Source organism: Micromys minutus (assembly GCF_963924665.1).
Source record: "Micromys minutus genome assembly, chromosome: 4".
NCBI lineage: Eukaryota > Metazoa > Chordata > Mammalia > Rodentia > Muridae > Micromys > Micromys minutus.
The window spans coordinates 62544033-62562073 of record NC_137973.1 but is presented as its reverse complement, the minus strand read 5'-3'; the positions used below and the strand labels follow the sequence as shown (position 1 = coordinate 62562073).

The 18041-nt window shown below is 40.1% G+C and overlaps 1 protein-coding gene across 2 annotated transcripts in view; it reads left to right on the top strand.

Moving 5' to 3' along the window:
- SEC24B (SEC24 homolog B, COPII coat complex component) overlaps positions 1 to 18041 on the top strand; it is a 74820-nt gene that overhangs the window by 35762 nt on the left and 21017 nt on the right. For both annotated transcript variants that reach the window (XM_080915745.1, XM_080915744.1), the window contains exons 4-7: positions 8030 to 8110; positions 10430 to 10662; positions 13429 to 13613; positions 16522 to 16624. In XM_080915745.1, coding sequence (XP_080771871.1) covers positions 8030 to 8110; positions 10430 to 10662; positions 13429 to 13613; positions 16522 to 16624 — 602 coding nt within the window. The remainder of the gene's footprint in view (positions 1 to 8029; positions 8111 to 10429; positions 10663 to 13428; positions 13614 to 16521; positions 16625 to 18041) is intronic.

Below are 18041 nucleotides of genomic sequence, written 5' to 3'. Positions count from 1 at the left end.
TGTATAGCCAATGCTAGCCTTGAACTAACACTCTTGGTTCCATTTTCCAACTGCTGTACTAACACATGCTCACAGCCACACTTGGCTTAAAGCACACAGCTCTGACAGGATTTTAAAGCAACATTGTATTTGCCATGGCCTTGGTGATGTATGTTGGCCTATTGAAGACGTTAACATTCTTCTGTAAGGTGGTATCTGCAAGGCTGACACTGTAAACTCATTGCTTTGTTGAAGCTAATGAGTACTTTGTAGAGATTTTTTTTGAGATGTGCAAATGTACTTGTTTCTGTTTTTTCATTCTTACATATGTGCACATGTGCTGAGGCATGGGTCTGTGCACAAGCAGAGGTCAGGAGAATGCTTTGGATTTCTTGGAGCTGGAAGTGCAGGCGTGTAATGGATGGTATTTCTTGTAGAATGGAATCTTCCTTTCACTTTATGTAGGTGCTCAGCAAGTACTCTAGCAGCTGAGTGAGCTCTCCGGTCCTGAATGCTGTGTTCTTTATCCAGCTGTCACCCATTGCCTCAGTATTCATTAATATCTTCAAACTCTCAGGGTCCTGATGGATTGGACAGACTTTTATGAATACCCATTGACTTGGCTAGTGGCAGAACCTTCACTTGGGCTCTGATATCTTTCTTCATCCCATGTAAATAAAGATAGCACTATGTGGGCATGGGGGAGATAGAACAGAGAAAGTGAAGAACTTCCTTGAGTCTCATGAGTTCATATTTCCTGTGTGTCTGCTGCACTGGGTGGATCCTGCCAGTCCTGTAGTGGGTGTTATTGTGAAACCTGCTGTAACTAACACGGAGCAGCTCAGAGATTCGAGGTCTCCATCCTTTGCTTCCTCAGATTCTAGCTCCTTTCTTTCTCCTTTGGTTGTTTCAAAGCTTCAAAAGCTGGGACGTAGAGAGAGCCAATATGACTGAGGGTCAGTTCTTCTCAAGAACTCCACTCAGACATTTCTCCCACCTAGCCTCATCGTTCTGAGTCTCATGGTAGGGTTGTAACAGGACTGAGGAGCCTAGAGCTACCTAAGGTTTATAGGGGGAAAATCCATCAAAACTGGTTGTATATATCTAAAGTTAGTGTTCACATTGAAAAGGGACAGATAGCGTTTCCTTAATCTGAAATGTGAAATACTACAAAAGACAGATGTTTTCAGTACAAATATATATGTATGACTCAAGTGGAAAAATCCTACTTTTCTCATGACAAGTCATACATAGTTAATCCTAGATGTACTAGAAACACATACAATTACTCTTGGACCCCATGTTTAAGGTACATGTGAAATATATGTTAGTCTATGTTTAGCATTAGATTTATTTAAAGATACCTCATCTTTTTTTTCTTACAGCTTTATTTTTTTAAAAAGTCAGAAATACATGTACAGATTATTAAAAGCATTTTAGCATAAAACTATGAATACATTTTGTCAGTACTTGATTTTTTTTAAATGTTTGATAGTATGCATTGAAATCTTACTATTTACAATGACCATAAAGTATATGTAAAACAAAACATAACATGGAAATAGTCAAAGTTTTCTTGATGTGTAAAGATTAAACATCATGATTTTTTAAATACCATAAATTGCCACAAGGCTATCTTCTTAGCCCTTGAGTTATTAATATTTTAAAATCTAGGTGTACCCCACTCTGAGAGGGTGCTATACACTTTTTTTCCCCTAAGAAGGACTGAGGCTTCCACTTTTTGGCCTTTTCTTTTTTTTTCTTTCTTTCTTTCTTTCTTTTCTTTTCTTTTTTTTTTTTTTTTTTTTTTTGAGCTTCATATGATCTGTGAGTTGTTTCTGGGGTATTCAGAGCTTTCTGGGGTTAGTATCCAATTATCAGTGACTGCATATTGTGTCTGTTGTTTTGTGACTGGGTTACTTCACTCAGGATGATATTCTCTAGATGCATCTGTTTTCCTAGGAATTTCATAAAGTCATTGTTTCTGATAGCTGAGTAGTACTCCACTGTGTAAATGTACCACAATTTCTGTATCCATTCATCTACTGAAGAACATCTGGGTTCTTTCCAGCTTCTGGCTATTATAAATAAGGCTGCTATGAACATGGTGGAGCATGTGTACTTATTGTATGTTGGAGCATCTTTGGTGTATATGCCCAGAAATGGAATAACTGGATCTTCTGGTCCAATTTTCTGAGGAACCGCCAGACTGATTTCCAGAGTGGATACCTCATTTTTTAAACATACATACATACATACATACATACATACATACATACATACATATACATATATATATATATATTACAGAATATGAAAGAAATTTAAAAACTGAAACCTTTTGGTTTCGTGTATTTTAAATAAAAGTTTTCAGTCACTGTAAAGAATAACACAGTGAGTTCCAGAAATACTTACTAGGAAAACAGCATTTATAATTATAACACAACCTGAAAAGGCAAGGATTTAGGATTTTAAACCGTGCCTTACCTAGAGAGGAAATGCTTTTCTATTGTCATAAGGAAATATTTCTTAAGTGGGAAAAGGAAATCAGACTGCAGTGTACAGGTCATGAACATGGGAAAAGGAGGGGTCTTGATTAGTAAGTCTTTAGTGTAACAATGTAAGAGGGAGGTGGTACAGCAGTGTGTGGAAAAACAAGGGTGCAAGGCAGGTGTCAGCTATAGTTTGAAAGGTACCCAGTGTGAGGTTCTTTAGATGTTGTTTCTCTAGAATGTAGTGTATTCTTGAGATTTCTTTATGTTATGTCATCATTTTTAAATATGTCAGAATGTCAACATACTGGTTTCATATGTGTTTGCATGTATGTTTTTAGTATAGTTCTGATTGGTATCGCCAGTGATTTTATGAATGTACTAGAGTGGATCAATTAAGCATTAGGTTTTACCAAAGTTCAATTGTGTTACTTGGTCCTGACTCTTAGTGGTCCATTTGTGATTACAAATGTTACTGCTTTGCTATGTGACAAGACTTGAACTTCTGAAAGTAAATGAGCAAACTTAAATATCACTAAACAAACTAAAACAACTTCTTATAAGAGTCATACTTGAAAGTCTATAGCTATGGTATTATTAAGATGGGCAGTTTAAAACTTTTATTAAGATGTTTCCATAGATTTTTATGATAATCTTTCTATCCCTACTTCTATCTCATCCTAGATCTTTCCCCTTTCAGCCTACCCCCCCCCACCATCCACCAGCTTCAGGTTCTCTTTCTCTCTTTCTCTCTCTCTCTCTCTCTCTCTCTCTCTCTCTCTCTCTCACACACACACACACACACACACACACACAGGGAAATGAGAATGGACAAATAAACTGAAAAGAAAATTAGTAAGGGAGGAGAAGCACAGAGACCCGGAGCCCATGTTGTGGAGCCACTGCTCCTGGGAGTGCTTTCTTCCCTGTGCTTCATGGTTAGGGGTGGGACTGTATGTCTACTTCAAAAGAACAGATTTTATTTAAGATGTTAAAATTTTAACATTGAACTTGGCCTCGAAGAGCCTCAGATTTACGATTAAATAGAAGTGGAATCTTTAATAATTTGGTACAAATAACTTAATCTTTGATTTTACTTTTTTCAAGAATAATTATTTTTATTTTAAGATTTATTTTTTTCCAAAAAGCATTCATTTGTAAGTGTGTTCATGTGGGAGTCAATCTTTTTCTGCCACACCAGCCTGGGGCAATCTAACTCAGGGTATTAGGCTTGGATGGAACATCCTGTTCCGTGCAGAGGTCAGCAAACGGTGTTGAATTCCCTGAAACTAGAGATTTAGGTGGTTGTGAACCACTAGTGGTGCTGGGAATAGAACTTGGATCCTCTGGAAGAGCAGGCAGTGCTCTTAACATCTGAGACATCTCTCCAGTCCCAGAGTTATTAAGTGTTTATGAGTGTTGTGCCTAAATGTATGTGCACTGTGTGTGTGCCTGAGGCCCAAGGACGCTAGAAGAGGGCACTAGATCCTCTGCTACTGGAGTTATGGAAGGTTTAAGTCACCAAAGAATTATGGGAATGGAGTCACCCAGATCCTCTGTAAGAATAGCAAGTTCTCTTAGCCACTGAACCATATCTCCAGCCTCAATAATTATTATGATTTCTTCCTCCTCCATTTCTTTTTTGAGGGATGGTCTCACAGGGTAGTGCTGGGCCAGCTTGGGATTAGTTATGTAGACCTACTGGCCTCAACACACAGATTCTGTCTTCTAAGTGCTAGGATTAAATGCCCAGCAAAAATTAGTATTTCTCAGCAGTTACATTTAAACCTTTGTCTTGGTCATAGAGCATACCATAGATTGCTGTTGGCATTTGTTTTGAGATAGGGTCTCGTCATGTAGCCCTTGCCTAGCCTGGAATTTGCTATGTAAGCTAGGCTGGCCTTGAACTCATAGAGTTCTGCCTTTTGTCTTAACATGGTACTTTTATTGAGGTATAACTCACATGCCATAAAATGAACTTAAATTACTGCTCAGCAAGTTTCACTGTTTTCTTGCTCACCAGTATTCCAAAGCATTCTGATCACCTCGAAAGAGACACTCCTTATCTTTTAGGAGTCACTTCCCATTCTGCCTTTCTCAGCAACTCAGCTCAAGTACCTGCTGACTTGTTGAATTGTATGTCTTAGTCAGGGTTTTACTGCTGTGAACAGACACCATGACCAAGGCAAGTCTTATAAAGGACAACATATATTTAGGGCTGGCTTACAGGTTCAGAGGTTCAGTCCATAATCATCGAGGCAGGAGCATTGCAGTGTCCAGGCAGGCATGGTGCAGGAGGAGCTGAGAGTTCAACATCTTCATCAGAAGGCTGCTGGTGGAAGACTGACTTCCAGGCAGCTAGGGCAAAGCAAAGGTCTTAAGCCCGTGCCCACAGTGACATACCTATTCCAACAAGGCCACACATTCCAACAGTGCCAGTCCCTGGGCCAAGCATGTACAAACCGTCACATCGTACTTATTCTGTGACTGGCTTTTTTGAGCACAGTATGTGAAGCTCATTCATGTTGTCCCCATATCAGTGCTCAATCTCTTTTCTCTGTGGAAGAGCCGTTCCATTTTGTACATCATTTTTTATTTACCTATTCCCCAGTTGGTGGACACTGATTGTTCCCATCTTTTAGCCACGGTAAGTAGTAATCCTATGAACACTTGTCAGTACATTTTTGTGTGGGTTGTTTTTATTTATCTTATGACATTTCTTGATCATATAGTAACTGCATTTTTAGAAACTATCGTGTTTTCTAGAGTGGCTATACTATTTTGCAACTTCATTAAGTTTCTAGTTTTTCTTCATTCTTACCCAAAAAAAATACTATTCTGGTTCTTTTTGGGGGTTAGCTGTCTTGGTGGATGTGAAGGTGGTACTGGGTTCCCATTTTGATTTCCGTTGTCCCAGTAGCTGGTGATGCTGAACATCCTTTGATGCTCACTTTCTTTCATGCACCCGGTGTACTGAAGGGTTCTGTGCTCTCTAGTTGTGTGGTTTTTAACAAACACTTAGGCCATAGTGCATTTTACAGGACCCCTCCCTGTGCTGATGGCTGCTTTGTGGGTGAGCTGAAGGAGGTCGCTAAACATTTTTGTCATACCAAAGGAGAAAGAACCCTGTTCCCATTGAGCCATTTTCCCCTTTACTCTCCCCTCAGCCCTCAGTGGCCATTGTCCCCTCTGACTCTGTAGATTTGCATATTCCGAGACTCACTGAAATACAGCTGTACAGTATGCAGTATGTTACATATGCTTTTTGGGGCCTGGTCTTTTTTTCTTTAGCATGTTTCAAGATTTGCTTACCTTGTAGCAAGTATGAATACTTTCTTTTGACCGGATGGTAGACCATTATTCTAGACATAGTACGTTTTGTGTAGCCATCACCTGTTGGTAATTGTTTGAGTTTATGTGTGTTTTTGTTTGTTTGCTGTTTGCTTTGCGATAGTTTTATTATGTAGTTAGACAAATGATGATTCTTCTGTCTCAGCTTCCTGAGTGCTAGAATTACAGCATTAACTCTCACACCTGTTTCCATGTGCTTTTAAAAATGCTAGTACTGTGATCCTTTTTGTTATGTTTTGGTGACAGGATTCCACTGGGTAGCCCAAGCTCAAGTTCAACACTGAGCCCCCTAAGTACCACTTCTGTAGGTGTGCCACTGTGCCAGCACTGAGACTTTGACCCTGTACACCAGCACTGCACTCGAGTTAGATATGTGGACAAACAAGAAGTGGCATGTGTATGCGTAGTTTTCTATTTATCACCAGAGAGGAAGGCTTAGTAAGTACAGTTAGTGTTGTGCTTGGCTGCAAGTGGCTTTGCCTCCTGAGCCATCTAGTTAGCCATGTGTTTTTAGGGGGTGGTAACTGGCCCAAAGCTATGCAGCAGGTAAAGGACAAACTCTGTGCCTGCAGTCTTCTGCCTTGAAATTATACTCTTTGCTGAGAATAAAGCATCCTTGTATAAGTAACTGTCAGTCATGCCAGTTGGTTGATATACTTAGTTCTTAAGGTTATCTGAAAGCTATTCAGGGAAAGATAACTCTGCATGCATGCCCATTCTTTTTACACCACAGCTTTAAAACATCAAGTTAAAGTGTCCAACTACATAGGAATTAGGTAAATAAAAGTCATTTTTATGTACATGGAGGGTTTTTTCCAGTCATAAAGAGTGGTTGTTTGTAGAGAAAATGAATGTAATTGGAGATAATCAGATCTTGTGAGCTAAACCAGTCCTAGAAAGATAAATGTGTATATTTCCTCCCATCCGTGATTCATATAGTGTTATAAATTCACACACATATAAACAACATGAAGGTAGAAGTAAAATTGTGTTAACAAAGGGAGCCAGTGGAGGGGAGGTGTGCAGGGAGTGCTCAACAAGTGACCTATACTTGATGAAAAGGTAAAACAGACTACACTTTTTAAAGGGAAATAAAGTCCTGGTTGTTTGTCAGTTAAGAGCCAGGGAAACTCTACTACAGTGTATTTACCTGAGCTTCCCAATGAAGCATTTGTTGAGTGAATGAATGAAGGAACTGTCTCTTATGTTCTATTCTCCCATGTGTCCTAGCACCTCTCAACTTTTCTTAATCTAACCGGTTTGAATGGTCACAAACCGTAAGTTCTTATGTCTGATGTTTGTGTCTATGAGCATGGCTTCCATTTATATTCTCTTAGTCAACATGGCGAGCATTGTTTAGCCTTTATTCTGCACATGGATAAATGGAGACACAAAATTATTTTCATGTTATGCTGGAAGAAACTCAGGCCATAAAGTCTCCTTGTTTTAATTTTTTATGTGTATGAGTGTTTTACTTTGATGTGTATATGTGTACCACATGTCTGTGTATGCTCATACAGGTCAGAAAAGGACATTGGATCCCCTGAACTGGAGTTACAGCTCATTAGTAGCCATCATGTGGGTGCTGGGAATCCAACCCAGGTCCTCTCTGAGATCTCTTAGCTGTTAAGTCATCTCTCTAGCCTCAGAATCTTTTTTGAATGTGTGAAACAGCTCTATTTCAGGCGTGGTTCCATTAAAATATCTGCTAGCCCTAAATTTTTATTTGCTTATTTTTATAATTTGATGTTTATTTTTGAAGTTGATGTGTAGCAGAATTTTATTCCACTCATCAGCTATGTAGTCTCCCCACTATTATTTGTTATTCATTTAAAATTTTTTAAAAATTAAATTTGTGTATTTGTCAGGGTGGGCATGTGCCAGTATGTGGAGGGCAATATGAGTTCCAGAGTTAGTTTTCCTGTTCTTGGGATCAGGTAGTTAAGTGGTCAGTTTATCATGGCAAGTGCTTTACCTCATGAGCCATTCATAGTCTCTGTGTCTGTGTCTGTATCTGTGTGTGTGTGTGTGTGTGTGTGTGTGTGTGTGTGTGTGTGTGTGACTGCTCTCAAAAACAGTCATTTTAATTTGGTACCAGCATTGGTAATGTTTTTAGCTCAGCAATAGGAACTTTATTCATGTTGACAGCTGTTGCTGTGAGAAGCACCGCTGCTTTGAACTTAGCAGGTGTTTGGTTTTCCTTTTAGGTGTTGATAGCTCTTCCACCACAAGCAGCGCCTCACCCTTACCCAACAGTTATGATGCCTTGGAAGGAGGCGGCTACCCAGGTAATCTGTTTAGAGTTTGTGCACTGTTCATTTAAGTTACTGGCTATATCATGTTAAAGGAGACTGAATGCATATCAAAAGCAGACTGCATTTTAAAAAAAAAGTGTGCCATTTCCTGGCATCTCTCTGCTGTCATACAGTAATGCTGCAGCCATTTGTGTCGTCCCTGGTGTCCTGAGACATTTGTTGTGTTGGTTTTTTTTCTTTTATTCTCTCTTTCTAAAAAAAAGTTTGATAGTGAACAAGGTATTCTTTTCTCTTCTTTTAAAAAAAAACAGCTCCTCAAATTGTGCTATTTTTGTTCATTTACACGGCTCCTTGAATCCCTTCCAGCTACCCCCATATGTGTTTGCTTCCTTCCTTCCCTTGTGGCTCCTGATGCCTCCACTTGGTAAAAGGCCAAGTAGACCCAGGGGTAGGTTTTAGAGACATTGCTATTTTTTTAGATGTATAACTGCATATATATTTGTAGCCTGTATTTCTAGTCAGAATAGAGGCTTGTATTTCCTGGAACTGGAATTGCAGAGGGTAGTGAGCCTCTGGAATTTAACCCTTTTCCTCTGAGCCAGTGCCCTAAAGCCATCATTCTTAACTGTATCTGGAAAGGACATCATTCCATGAGGAGAACGGGGCAGTGGATGGCACTAACGGAGAAAATAGACAAACTGCTGTAAGCAGTGGTCATGTCACTGTAGTAGTAACTTGCGCTGAAGTCTTCCGGATGCTGCTGTCTCCTGTCACCCACACAGTGGCACTCAGAGTTCAGAATTACAGCACAGATGACTTTGTCCTTCTGGTCCCTCAACACTGATGATACATTTTCACTCGGATAAAATGTAGCTGCAGCTCTGCTGTTTTGTACCCAACAGTGTTCACTGTCATGATACCGTGATCAGTAGGAAAATGCAATCCTCTCAGCTTAGCATACAGCTTCCTCTTACTTTTTAAACAAAGTCAATTGTGGTTGAGGACTTTTTGTCCTGGTAAGTGAGTGAGTGTGTGTGTGTGTGTGTGTGTGTGTGTGTGTGTGTGTGTGTTTAGAGTTTAGGAATCATTTCAGTCATAATTGCCATTACCAGATTGTGTTCCAAGAGTTGCCTCTTGTGCTGAAAGTGACTGTTGCAGCTCTGTGTTCTTTCACAAGCTCCAGACTAGCCTGACGTAAAATGTCACTTCAGTCACATGCAGTTAGGAGCCTGAGTATCAGACACTGGCTTGGCTGTCTGTATTCCGTTCAGCTAGCAAGTTTTAAACTTATGCTCTGACTGCCAGTCAGTGACCTTGGGCAGGTTTGTAGGTATTTATTTCTTCAGTAAAATTAAGGAACTATGTAAGCACCTGTAGCAGTAATAAATGAATTGAAGGTCAGCCTACTGTGTGTCTTGTACTTAGGGCTTTAGTAACATAGGAATGTTGTCCACCATGCTTAAAGTCCCATTATTAAATCTTATGTGGATACTGTTTTGGTATGAGATCCCTCTGGCGGAGTAACACCTGCACTAGCAGGAAGTGTAAAGATGAGGGTTGCACTGAGGCACCTGTTCTCAAGAGAAGTCTGACAGTTTGTGAGAAAACCCATGACCGTGTGTGTGTGTGTGTGTGTGTGTGTGTGTGTGTGTGTGTGTGTGTCTGACCTATCTACAGGTGTCTTCTAAATTCAAACAGTCAATAAAAAGATAGATTCTTCAAGAGAACTTTTAAACAATAAATCTTTATTAAATCATGTACTTTTCAGTACATGTTTTTGCAGACTCTTAGCTGGTAAGGAATACCATTTTTATTACAAAAAGATCAAATGATTAAGTAAAGTAAGACCAAGTCAATATAACAAATTCTTATACTGGTTTTACACATACACACTGCCAAGTTTTCCAATTTTTTTCCAGTCTTATTGGAATTTTTACTTTTATGTTTAAATTAAAGAACATCAAGTCACTAAATTTTCTTAGTCACTTTTTGATGCCAGACGTTTTAGAAGTTTGGACACTTTTATAATCTGCTCACATTTAGCTATGCAGATAACACATGTTTCTAGGGTATTATAAGAATATGCCAATACTTTCATGGACATTTTGCATTAAGGGTCAGATAAAGGGCAGTTTAGAAAGAACTGATTTTATCTTAATTCCCTTGTTTCATTTTCTGCTTCTTAGCCCCAGTCCTCCTGGGAGAATTACAAACCAAAAAGTTGGTGAACTGCACATGAGTTTCTCTTTCTAGTTGATATGTGTTCTGCATTTGTCACAGTAAAACGTTCTGAAAAGAAAAGAATGCCAAAGGTTATTGCTCACCAACTGGATTTGGGGTTGTTCTTTGTAGACATGCATTCTTCTTCAGCAAGCAGCCCTGTTCCTGACTGTGCCCCAGAACCTAACTCCACCCTCACCCAGGCTCTGTCTGCAGCCCCCACTCCCACTGCCGCTCAGCCAGCGAAGGTAGCAAAGCCTTTCGGCTATGGCTACCCAACTCTGCAGCCTGCTTATCAGAATGCAGCACCACCACCCACTCCCTCAGCACATCCCAGTGGCCCAGCGTACTCTACATATCCTCAGGTGTGTATTCAGTCATGTTTGATACGTTGGTGAAAGTTGTATCAATTATGTCTCTCATAATCTGAATTTAAAGAGGTGGAGTCTGGATGAAAAGTGACTAGCTTGGATTTTCTCTAGGTTTTTGCAGTTTTTAATCTGTTTATAATCTGGAAATTAAATGGTAATTTAAAACTTACGTTTTATGTGCAGATAACTACAGAGCCCAGAAGAGGGCGCTGGGTTACGTGGGGTGGAGCTGTGGGCAGTAGTGAGCTTCCCAACTGGAATCCTGGGAAGTGAGCTTGGGTCCTCAGGAAGAGCCAGTGCTCATAATCATTGAGCCACTTGTGCAGCCCACAGTAGCTTTAAAATGTTTATATCGATAAGCTGACAGTTCCTTCAGAGAATAAGAAACTGTAATTTAGTGTTTATCCTCTGTTCTTTACTTGGAGTCTAATACAAAAATAGCCCTGTGAGAATCTTCATGAACAGACAGACGTGCTCTCTAGTTTGTGTGTTCAGTTGCTGCGTTAGTTATTTTTCGTGTTATTGTGATAAGATGCTGTGACCAAAGCTGACTTACAGAAGAGGGTTTACGGTGGCTTATGACTCCAGAAGGAGAGTGGCAGCAGTGAGGAAGGTGCCGGAAGTAGCTCATGGCTTTGTTTTGCTGCTATGTCATTTGCTGCTTCCTCTGCTCCAGGAGCTCAATCGTTTTCATATTCTATGGGACTCATGGGTTTATATGATTGCGGTAGTCATATACTCATGAGTATTTTTATTTGGCATTTATATCAAGTCTTAGGTCCATGATTGTTAACACAGCTGACGTCTTATTTCTTTGCATGGGCCTGATTAGGAACTCATGACAAAACCTAGGACACTCTTGACATGCTGGCTCTCTGTCCCACTGCACAGCTTTGAAGATAGCCTAATGCTTTACCCAGTGACCTCCTGGCCATTTGAACTGTTCTCATTAAGTTCTTACCTAGTCTGTCTATTATTCCAGATCATCATCATTTTCTATGTATTAGTGAGAATTAGTTCATTCACATAGTGAACCTTGGTCGCTGTACTAAAGAATGTGGAAGATAACTATATACAAAGTGTGTCCTTCATTTATTTTTTTGTCCTTTGTTAAAAGGTTTGTGGTTAGAGTCACATGTATGTCTAAGTTTATACTATAAATAACAACAAAAGAACTAAATGGAAAATGAATTCAAAATGTTGACTACAGGTGAAGAATGAAAAGAGATATCCCTGAATATTTTTATAACATTTTCATATCAAAATAATACAAATTTTGGCCTATAGATGATTGAATCTATCACGTGTAGCTTATAGACTAGAATATAGACTATACTTAACACTTAATATTATACTTAAATATACACCAATATATTTAAATAATTTCAAAATATCAACTTTTATTATGAGTGTAAAATTATTAAGTGTAAGATTTGTTGGTGTAAGAGAGACAGATTAGTTGTTACAAGCGCTGGCTGTTTTTTTTTTTTTTAAGATTTATTTATTATATATGAGTACACTGTAGCTGTCTTCAGACACCAGAAGAGGGCATGGGATCCCATTACAGATGGTTGTGAGCCACCATGAGGTTGATGGGATTTGACTTAGGACCTCTGGAAGAGCAGTCAGTGCTCTTAACCACTGCTCCAGCCCCTGCACTGGCTGCTCTTACAGAGGACCTGGGTTTGATTCCCAGCACTTACATTGTGGCTCATAACTCCAGTTTTAATGCCCTCGTCTGGTCTCTGAGGACACCAAGCACACAGTGCTGTATAGACATATATGCAAACAAAACAGTCATATACAAAATAAAATTTAAATGTATGTTTACCAAAGTGATGAGGAAATAAAAAAAAACATTTCTGTATGAATCACATATTAAAATAAAAGATTTGTCTTGTCATAATTTTTGTCCTTAAATATGTACCCCAAGTATCAGTAAAATTAGTTAAAACAATATTTTTCATGGTACTAGAACTTGGGCTTGGTTTCTTAAACTTTAAGAATTGCTTTTTATCTCTTTTGAATAGTTTTATTGTTGTGTAAATAAAGTATTTTGTGTTTTGAGGGAAAATTCATAAAGTAAATCTGGTCATACAAATAGCCTTAAAGGAAGTACAAATACAGGTACTGTTTTGGTAAGTTTTGACTTACTTAACTCAAAGCTTGAGTAGTTTTAAGGTATGACAGCAATTGGTTATTTTGAGTTAACAGAAGCTGTAAACACATAGCAATACTACAATACCACAGGGAGCAGAAAGCAAGCAGAGGAGGCCTCAGGACACAACCCTCAGAACCTGTGAAACCCTTTGAAAGCACAGGGTCACATATCTGACATTTACACTATAGTTCATAACAGTAACAACATTTCAGTTATGAAGTAGCAACAAAAATAATTTCATGGTTGGGGTCAGCACAACATGAGGAACTCTACCAAGGGTCGCAGCCTTAGGACGATTGAGAACCACTGCTCTGAGTGTCAGCTTATCCTGAAAATTGATAGGACTTGAGGTGCTTCAGCATTTATCATCCCTATTTAATGTAAATATATTCTTTGGTGTTGAACAGTATGATATTATGAATAATGCTGGTTTTGCTTTGAAATGTTTAATTATGTTTAAAGTTTTGTTAAGGTATGACTCTAAAACTAGATATAAATTTTCTCAATGTCTTGCTTTTCCTTTGCATTAAAATCTAGAATTCAGAAGCTTTTTGTACTTGTTGTAAACATTGTCCTTCTGCCTTGACTTTCTCTCTCAGCATTACCCAGCTGTGAACCAGCTGTCCTCGGGTCTAGGAGGACTGAGCCTGCAGAGTTCTCCACAGCCAGAAAGCCTAAGACCTGTAAACCTCACTCAGGAGAAGAATATCTTACCAGCAACTCCTATTTGGGCACCTGTACCTAACTTGAGTGCAGAACTCAACAAGTTAAACTGTAGCCCAGAGTAGGTACTCTATTTTACAGCATCTTTACAGTAAGAGAGCTTGGATGAAAACAGTGATCAGGCGGTGTGGTGTTGGTCCCTTAATTGGAAGTTTTGTTCATATTGTGCTTTTCTGTTTGTATAGAAGTACATATAAGCTTTACTCTTTTGGACTGTGTGTGTTGTGGCAGGGTGTATGTGTGTGGTACACTGTATATGTGTTAGTGGTGGTGTGTATGTGTGTGATACACTGTATTTGTTGGTGGTGTGTGTATGGTGTACTACTGTGTGTGTGTTGGGGTGGTATGTGTGTTGAGGTGGTGTGTATGTGTTGGAGTGATATTTGTGTGTGGTACACTGTGTGTGTGTTGGGGTGGTGTGTGTGTTGGGGTGGTGTGTATGTGTAGTGCACTGTGTATGTGTTGGGGTGGTATTTGTGTGTGATGCACTGTGTATGTGTTGGAGTGGTGTGTGTGTGTGTATGGTACACTGTGTGTTGGAGTGGTATGTATGTATGGTGCACTGTGTGTATGTTGGAGTGGTGTGTGTGTGTATGGTACACTGTGTGTGTGTTGGAGTGGTGTGTATATATGGTGCACTGTGTGTTGGGGTGGTGTGTATGTATGGTGCACTGTGTGTTGGGGTGGTGTGTGTGTATGGTGCACTGTGTGTGTGTTGGAGTGGTGTGTATGTATGGTGCACTGTGTGTTGGGGTGGTGTGTGTGTATGGTGCACTGTGTGTGTGTTGGGGTGGTGTGTGTGTATGGTGCACTGTGTGTGTGTTGGGGTGGTGTGTGTGTATGGTGCACTGTGTGTGTGTTGGGGTGGTGTGTGTGTTTTGCAGTGGTGGTGGTACCATAGACACACATCAGGCATTCTGCTCTGTCACTCTGCTTTACCCCTTGGAGACACGAATTCACCGAACCCAGAGCTAAGCTGACAGCACTCCTCTACGATCCACTTCCCACGGCCGGCACACATGGCCACTCCTGCTCTTTCACACGGTTACTGGGGATTTGAACTCAGCTCCTCATACTTGCATAGCAAGCTCCCTTATTGCTGAGCCATCTCCCCAGAATCCCTGGCACTCTCTAAGTAAGGTAGTCTTCAGAAAATTCTTTCTTGAAAATGATGTAGATCTCACTAATGTAATCCCAAGGATAGGTTTAGATAAATAATTTTTCTCTGAATTTTCATTTGTCAGTCAATATAGAACTCTCTGTTAATTGGAGCATCATGCATTCACATAGGGGCTTCCTTCACTGAGAACATCCTGGCCTCCTGAAGAAGTGTAACTGGTGTCTCCACGCCTGGGTGTTGGTTAGTGGACTCTGGGACTCTGTACTTCCTGCCCAGGGCTCAGTACCTTCCTCACTCCTCCTCCTCCAGTTTCTTCTCTGCACACCAGAGACCTCAAATGTCAGGAGAGCATTGTCTTCTTTTTCACACAAGAAAATCAGTCATTCTTAGAGCCAATGTTCTCTTTTTTCTAAGGCAATGACTTTCCACCTTTTCATTAATGAGGAGGCCAAGGTCCTCCTTCTCAGCCAGAATATTGCATAGAATTTAAACACAGGTTTCCTTCTCCAACCACCACTACTGACCCATGACTTTGGAAGGCAGTGTTGAGGTGATTTCCATAAAAGCAGAGTACAGCAAGGAGTGCAGGCTGATAGCAGCTACTGTCCCAATTCTAAGATGTTGATTATGGCCCTGCTTTAATGAATGGTTATACATTTTATAGGAGCTGAGTGTAGTGTGTGCATATGAGATCTTGGCTGGCTGCAGTAGTGTATGCTTGGACTGGGTCAGGGTGAGTTCTAGTTCAGATGTCTTCCTGGGTTGCTTAGCATCTGAATACATAAATTTTATAGGTAGGGAATGATGTATATATTTTTGTTTAGTTACTTTTTTAAAGCAGCTCTCTTTCAAATTAAAAGGAGTAATTAATACTGGCTTTAGGTTAGGACAGACCAAGACATTCTCCTGTGGGTCTGGGTGCATGTGACTTCGTAATTTAAAGTGTCAGTGATGTCATCAGGTAAGGAATTCAGGCCGAGTATTCTTTTTCTAAAATGCTTCCAGCTTCCGGATTGTTTTCATGGACTTCTTTGGTATTATTTAGGAAGCCTGAACTACTCCATCATCTGAGTATCTGAAACCTTCTGAGCATCCTGTCTTCACTCAAAACATTTTGGGTGGGGCCTTCTTGGTTTCATATTTTTGGATTAGAGACACTGGAGCCTACAATAATAGCACAACAGGGTCCATCCTTGAGTCAGTAAACAGTTCTGGATGCCTTCAAGTTATGAGTAAGACAGTCCACACACAGTAACTCCAGCACTCTGTGGACTCATAGAACGTATTCCATGCTGTTAAGAATGGATGTAAGGGGACTGGAGAGAGAGCACTGTGATCTAGGCTTCTACACTGCAGAGTGAGGCAGCGAAGTGTGTTCAGGGAATCCCCAGCCGGCAGTGCAGCTCCCTGTCCCTACTGTTCAGACAGGAGTGTGCCACAGAGCTCAGCAGAGCTCAGGAGAAGCTAGCTACCACTCAGATTGTGAAGCTTAGGGGGGCTCCTGAAGAAGCAAGCAGCAGCTGGATGAGTCTTGTGGTGAGAGTGAGGTCAGAGGGGAAGCTGAGGTAAGCAGAAGATGAAGACAGGGTGGGGAACCAGCTTTTCTGTAGCTCCTGCTTATGCCATACTGAAACTGAACTTACTGTTAGAGTTAGGATATGCTGCACTTTCCAACAGTGAGATGTGGGGGCCTTGGTGTAGGTCTTTTGATAGCTCTCCCGTACATTGCTGGCTGAGTGATCTCCTTCCTGCTCATAGCTGCAGTAACCTGCCTACGTAGTTGTCATTCAGATCTTCGAGAGTGCAGTCATCATAGTAGCTAACCTACTACATGTTTGTGTCTTTTCAGTTCGTTTCGATGTACCTTGACCAACATCCCACAGACACAGGCTTTACTGAATAAAGCTAAGCTTCCTTTAGGATTGTTGCTGCACCCCTTCAGAGACCTGACGGTAAAGTACATTTTAAGTATTTAGGTTCTGATACATGTGTAAGGTATTCAGATTATTTTGTTTCCTAAGAGTGTCTTTTATTAGAGTTGGAATAATCATTTCTAGGTTGGTGATTGATCCCCAGGACCCACATGGTAGAAGGAAAAAACCGACTCCCACAAGTTGTCCTCTGACCTCCACATTCAGGCTATGGCAAGCACACCCCCCATTCCCACATACCGTGGAACATGCAGAATAAATATAAATAAATGTAGCACATCTCACTGTTTCTGTAAGAGTCAACACTTGTCTTCTGAGGAACTGCTTTGTGCTGGGTGCCTATGTGCAGTGGCCACAGTCTGGGTTTCCTCTCGAGTGGGACAGCAGCTGTGTGCTGCCTAACTGACGTGGAATCAGTCTGGTTCTGTTAGTCATTAAGCACAGTGTGAAAAGCCGGTACTTCCCTGTGAGTACAGTTAGTAGAGCATTCCGTAAGACAGTCTGGGCCTCAGTTTGAACTACTCAGTAGTTTGGAAGTTGCAGCCATCAAGAAGTAGTTTGGAAGTTGCTTAAACATCAAGAGTCTTTTATTAAACTGTTATGTCCACGTAGAGCAGGAAGTTATCTGATTGAAGTTAAATAACCTTGTGACAGTGGGAAGTCTATGAATGTCAGATCTGCTGAATGAAAGCAGCTGTTTAACCTCCACAGTGTGTTTGAGTTAATAGCCACTTTGCTAGGATCTTACCCATCTTTTTGGCATTTCATGTAGATAAATGTTAGCAGTAGCTGACAAAATAGCCTATTTGGCCAAAAAAATAAAAATTAAAATTTTAAAGTTCATTAAAAAAATTTAGCCAGAGACATTTGTATTTAAGCTGCATTTTTCTGTCACATTTTTTCCCTGTGGAACACTTGCCTGTTAGGCTGGATGCAAAGTATCAGTGAAAAGAAAATAATTATAATGTATAACCAGTCCTGAGAATTTAGTCATTCAGTAAATGCTGTGTAATTTAAACACTATTATAATCTTCATCATTAAACCAAGACAGTTAATTTTTTCCATGCATAGCTGAGAGTTTTTCTTTTATATTTTTGGTTTTTTGGGTTTTTTTTTCGGGGGGCCTCACTATATGGATTGTTCATAAACTTACATAAGCCCACCTGATTCTGCTTCCTGAGTGCTGAGATTAAAGGCAGATGCGACTGTTTCTGCTGCCCAGCCTTTTAAGTACAGATTTCACATACGGTATCTTCTAGAAATATGGACACTGAGAATTAGTAGCACTAGCCTATGGGAATCTAGATTTATGAGTAATTAATTAAGTTTTCTCATTTTCAGTTAATTTGGTTTTCCATTTGTTCCCCACAAGTGATATGTAGCTGTTACTGTGATAAAATAATAGTGCAGAACATTAAATACAGAAATTTTTTGTTG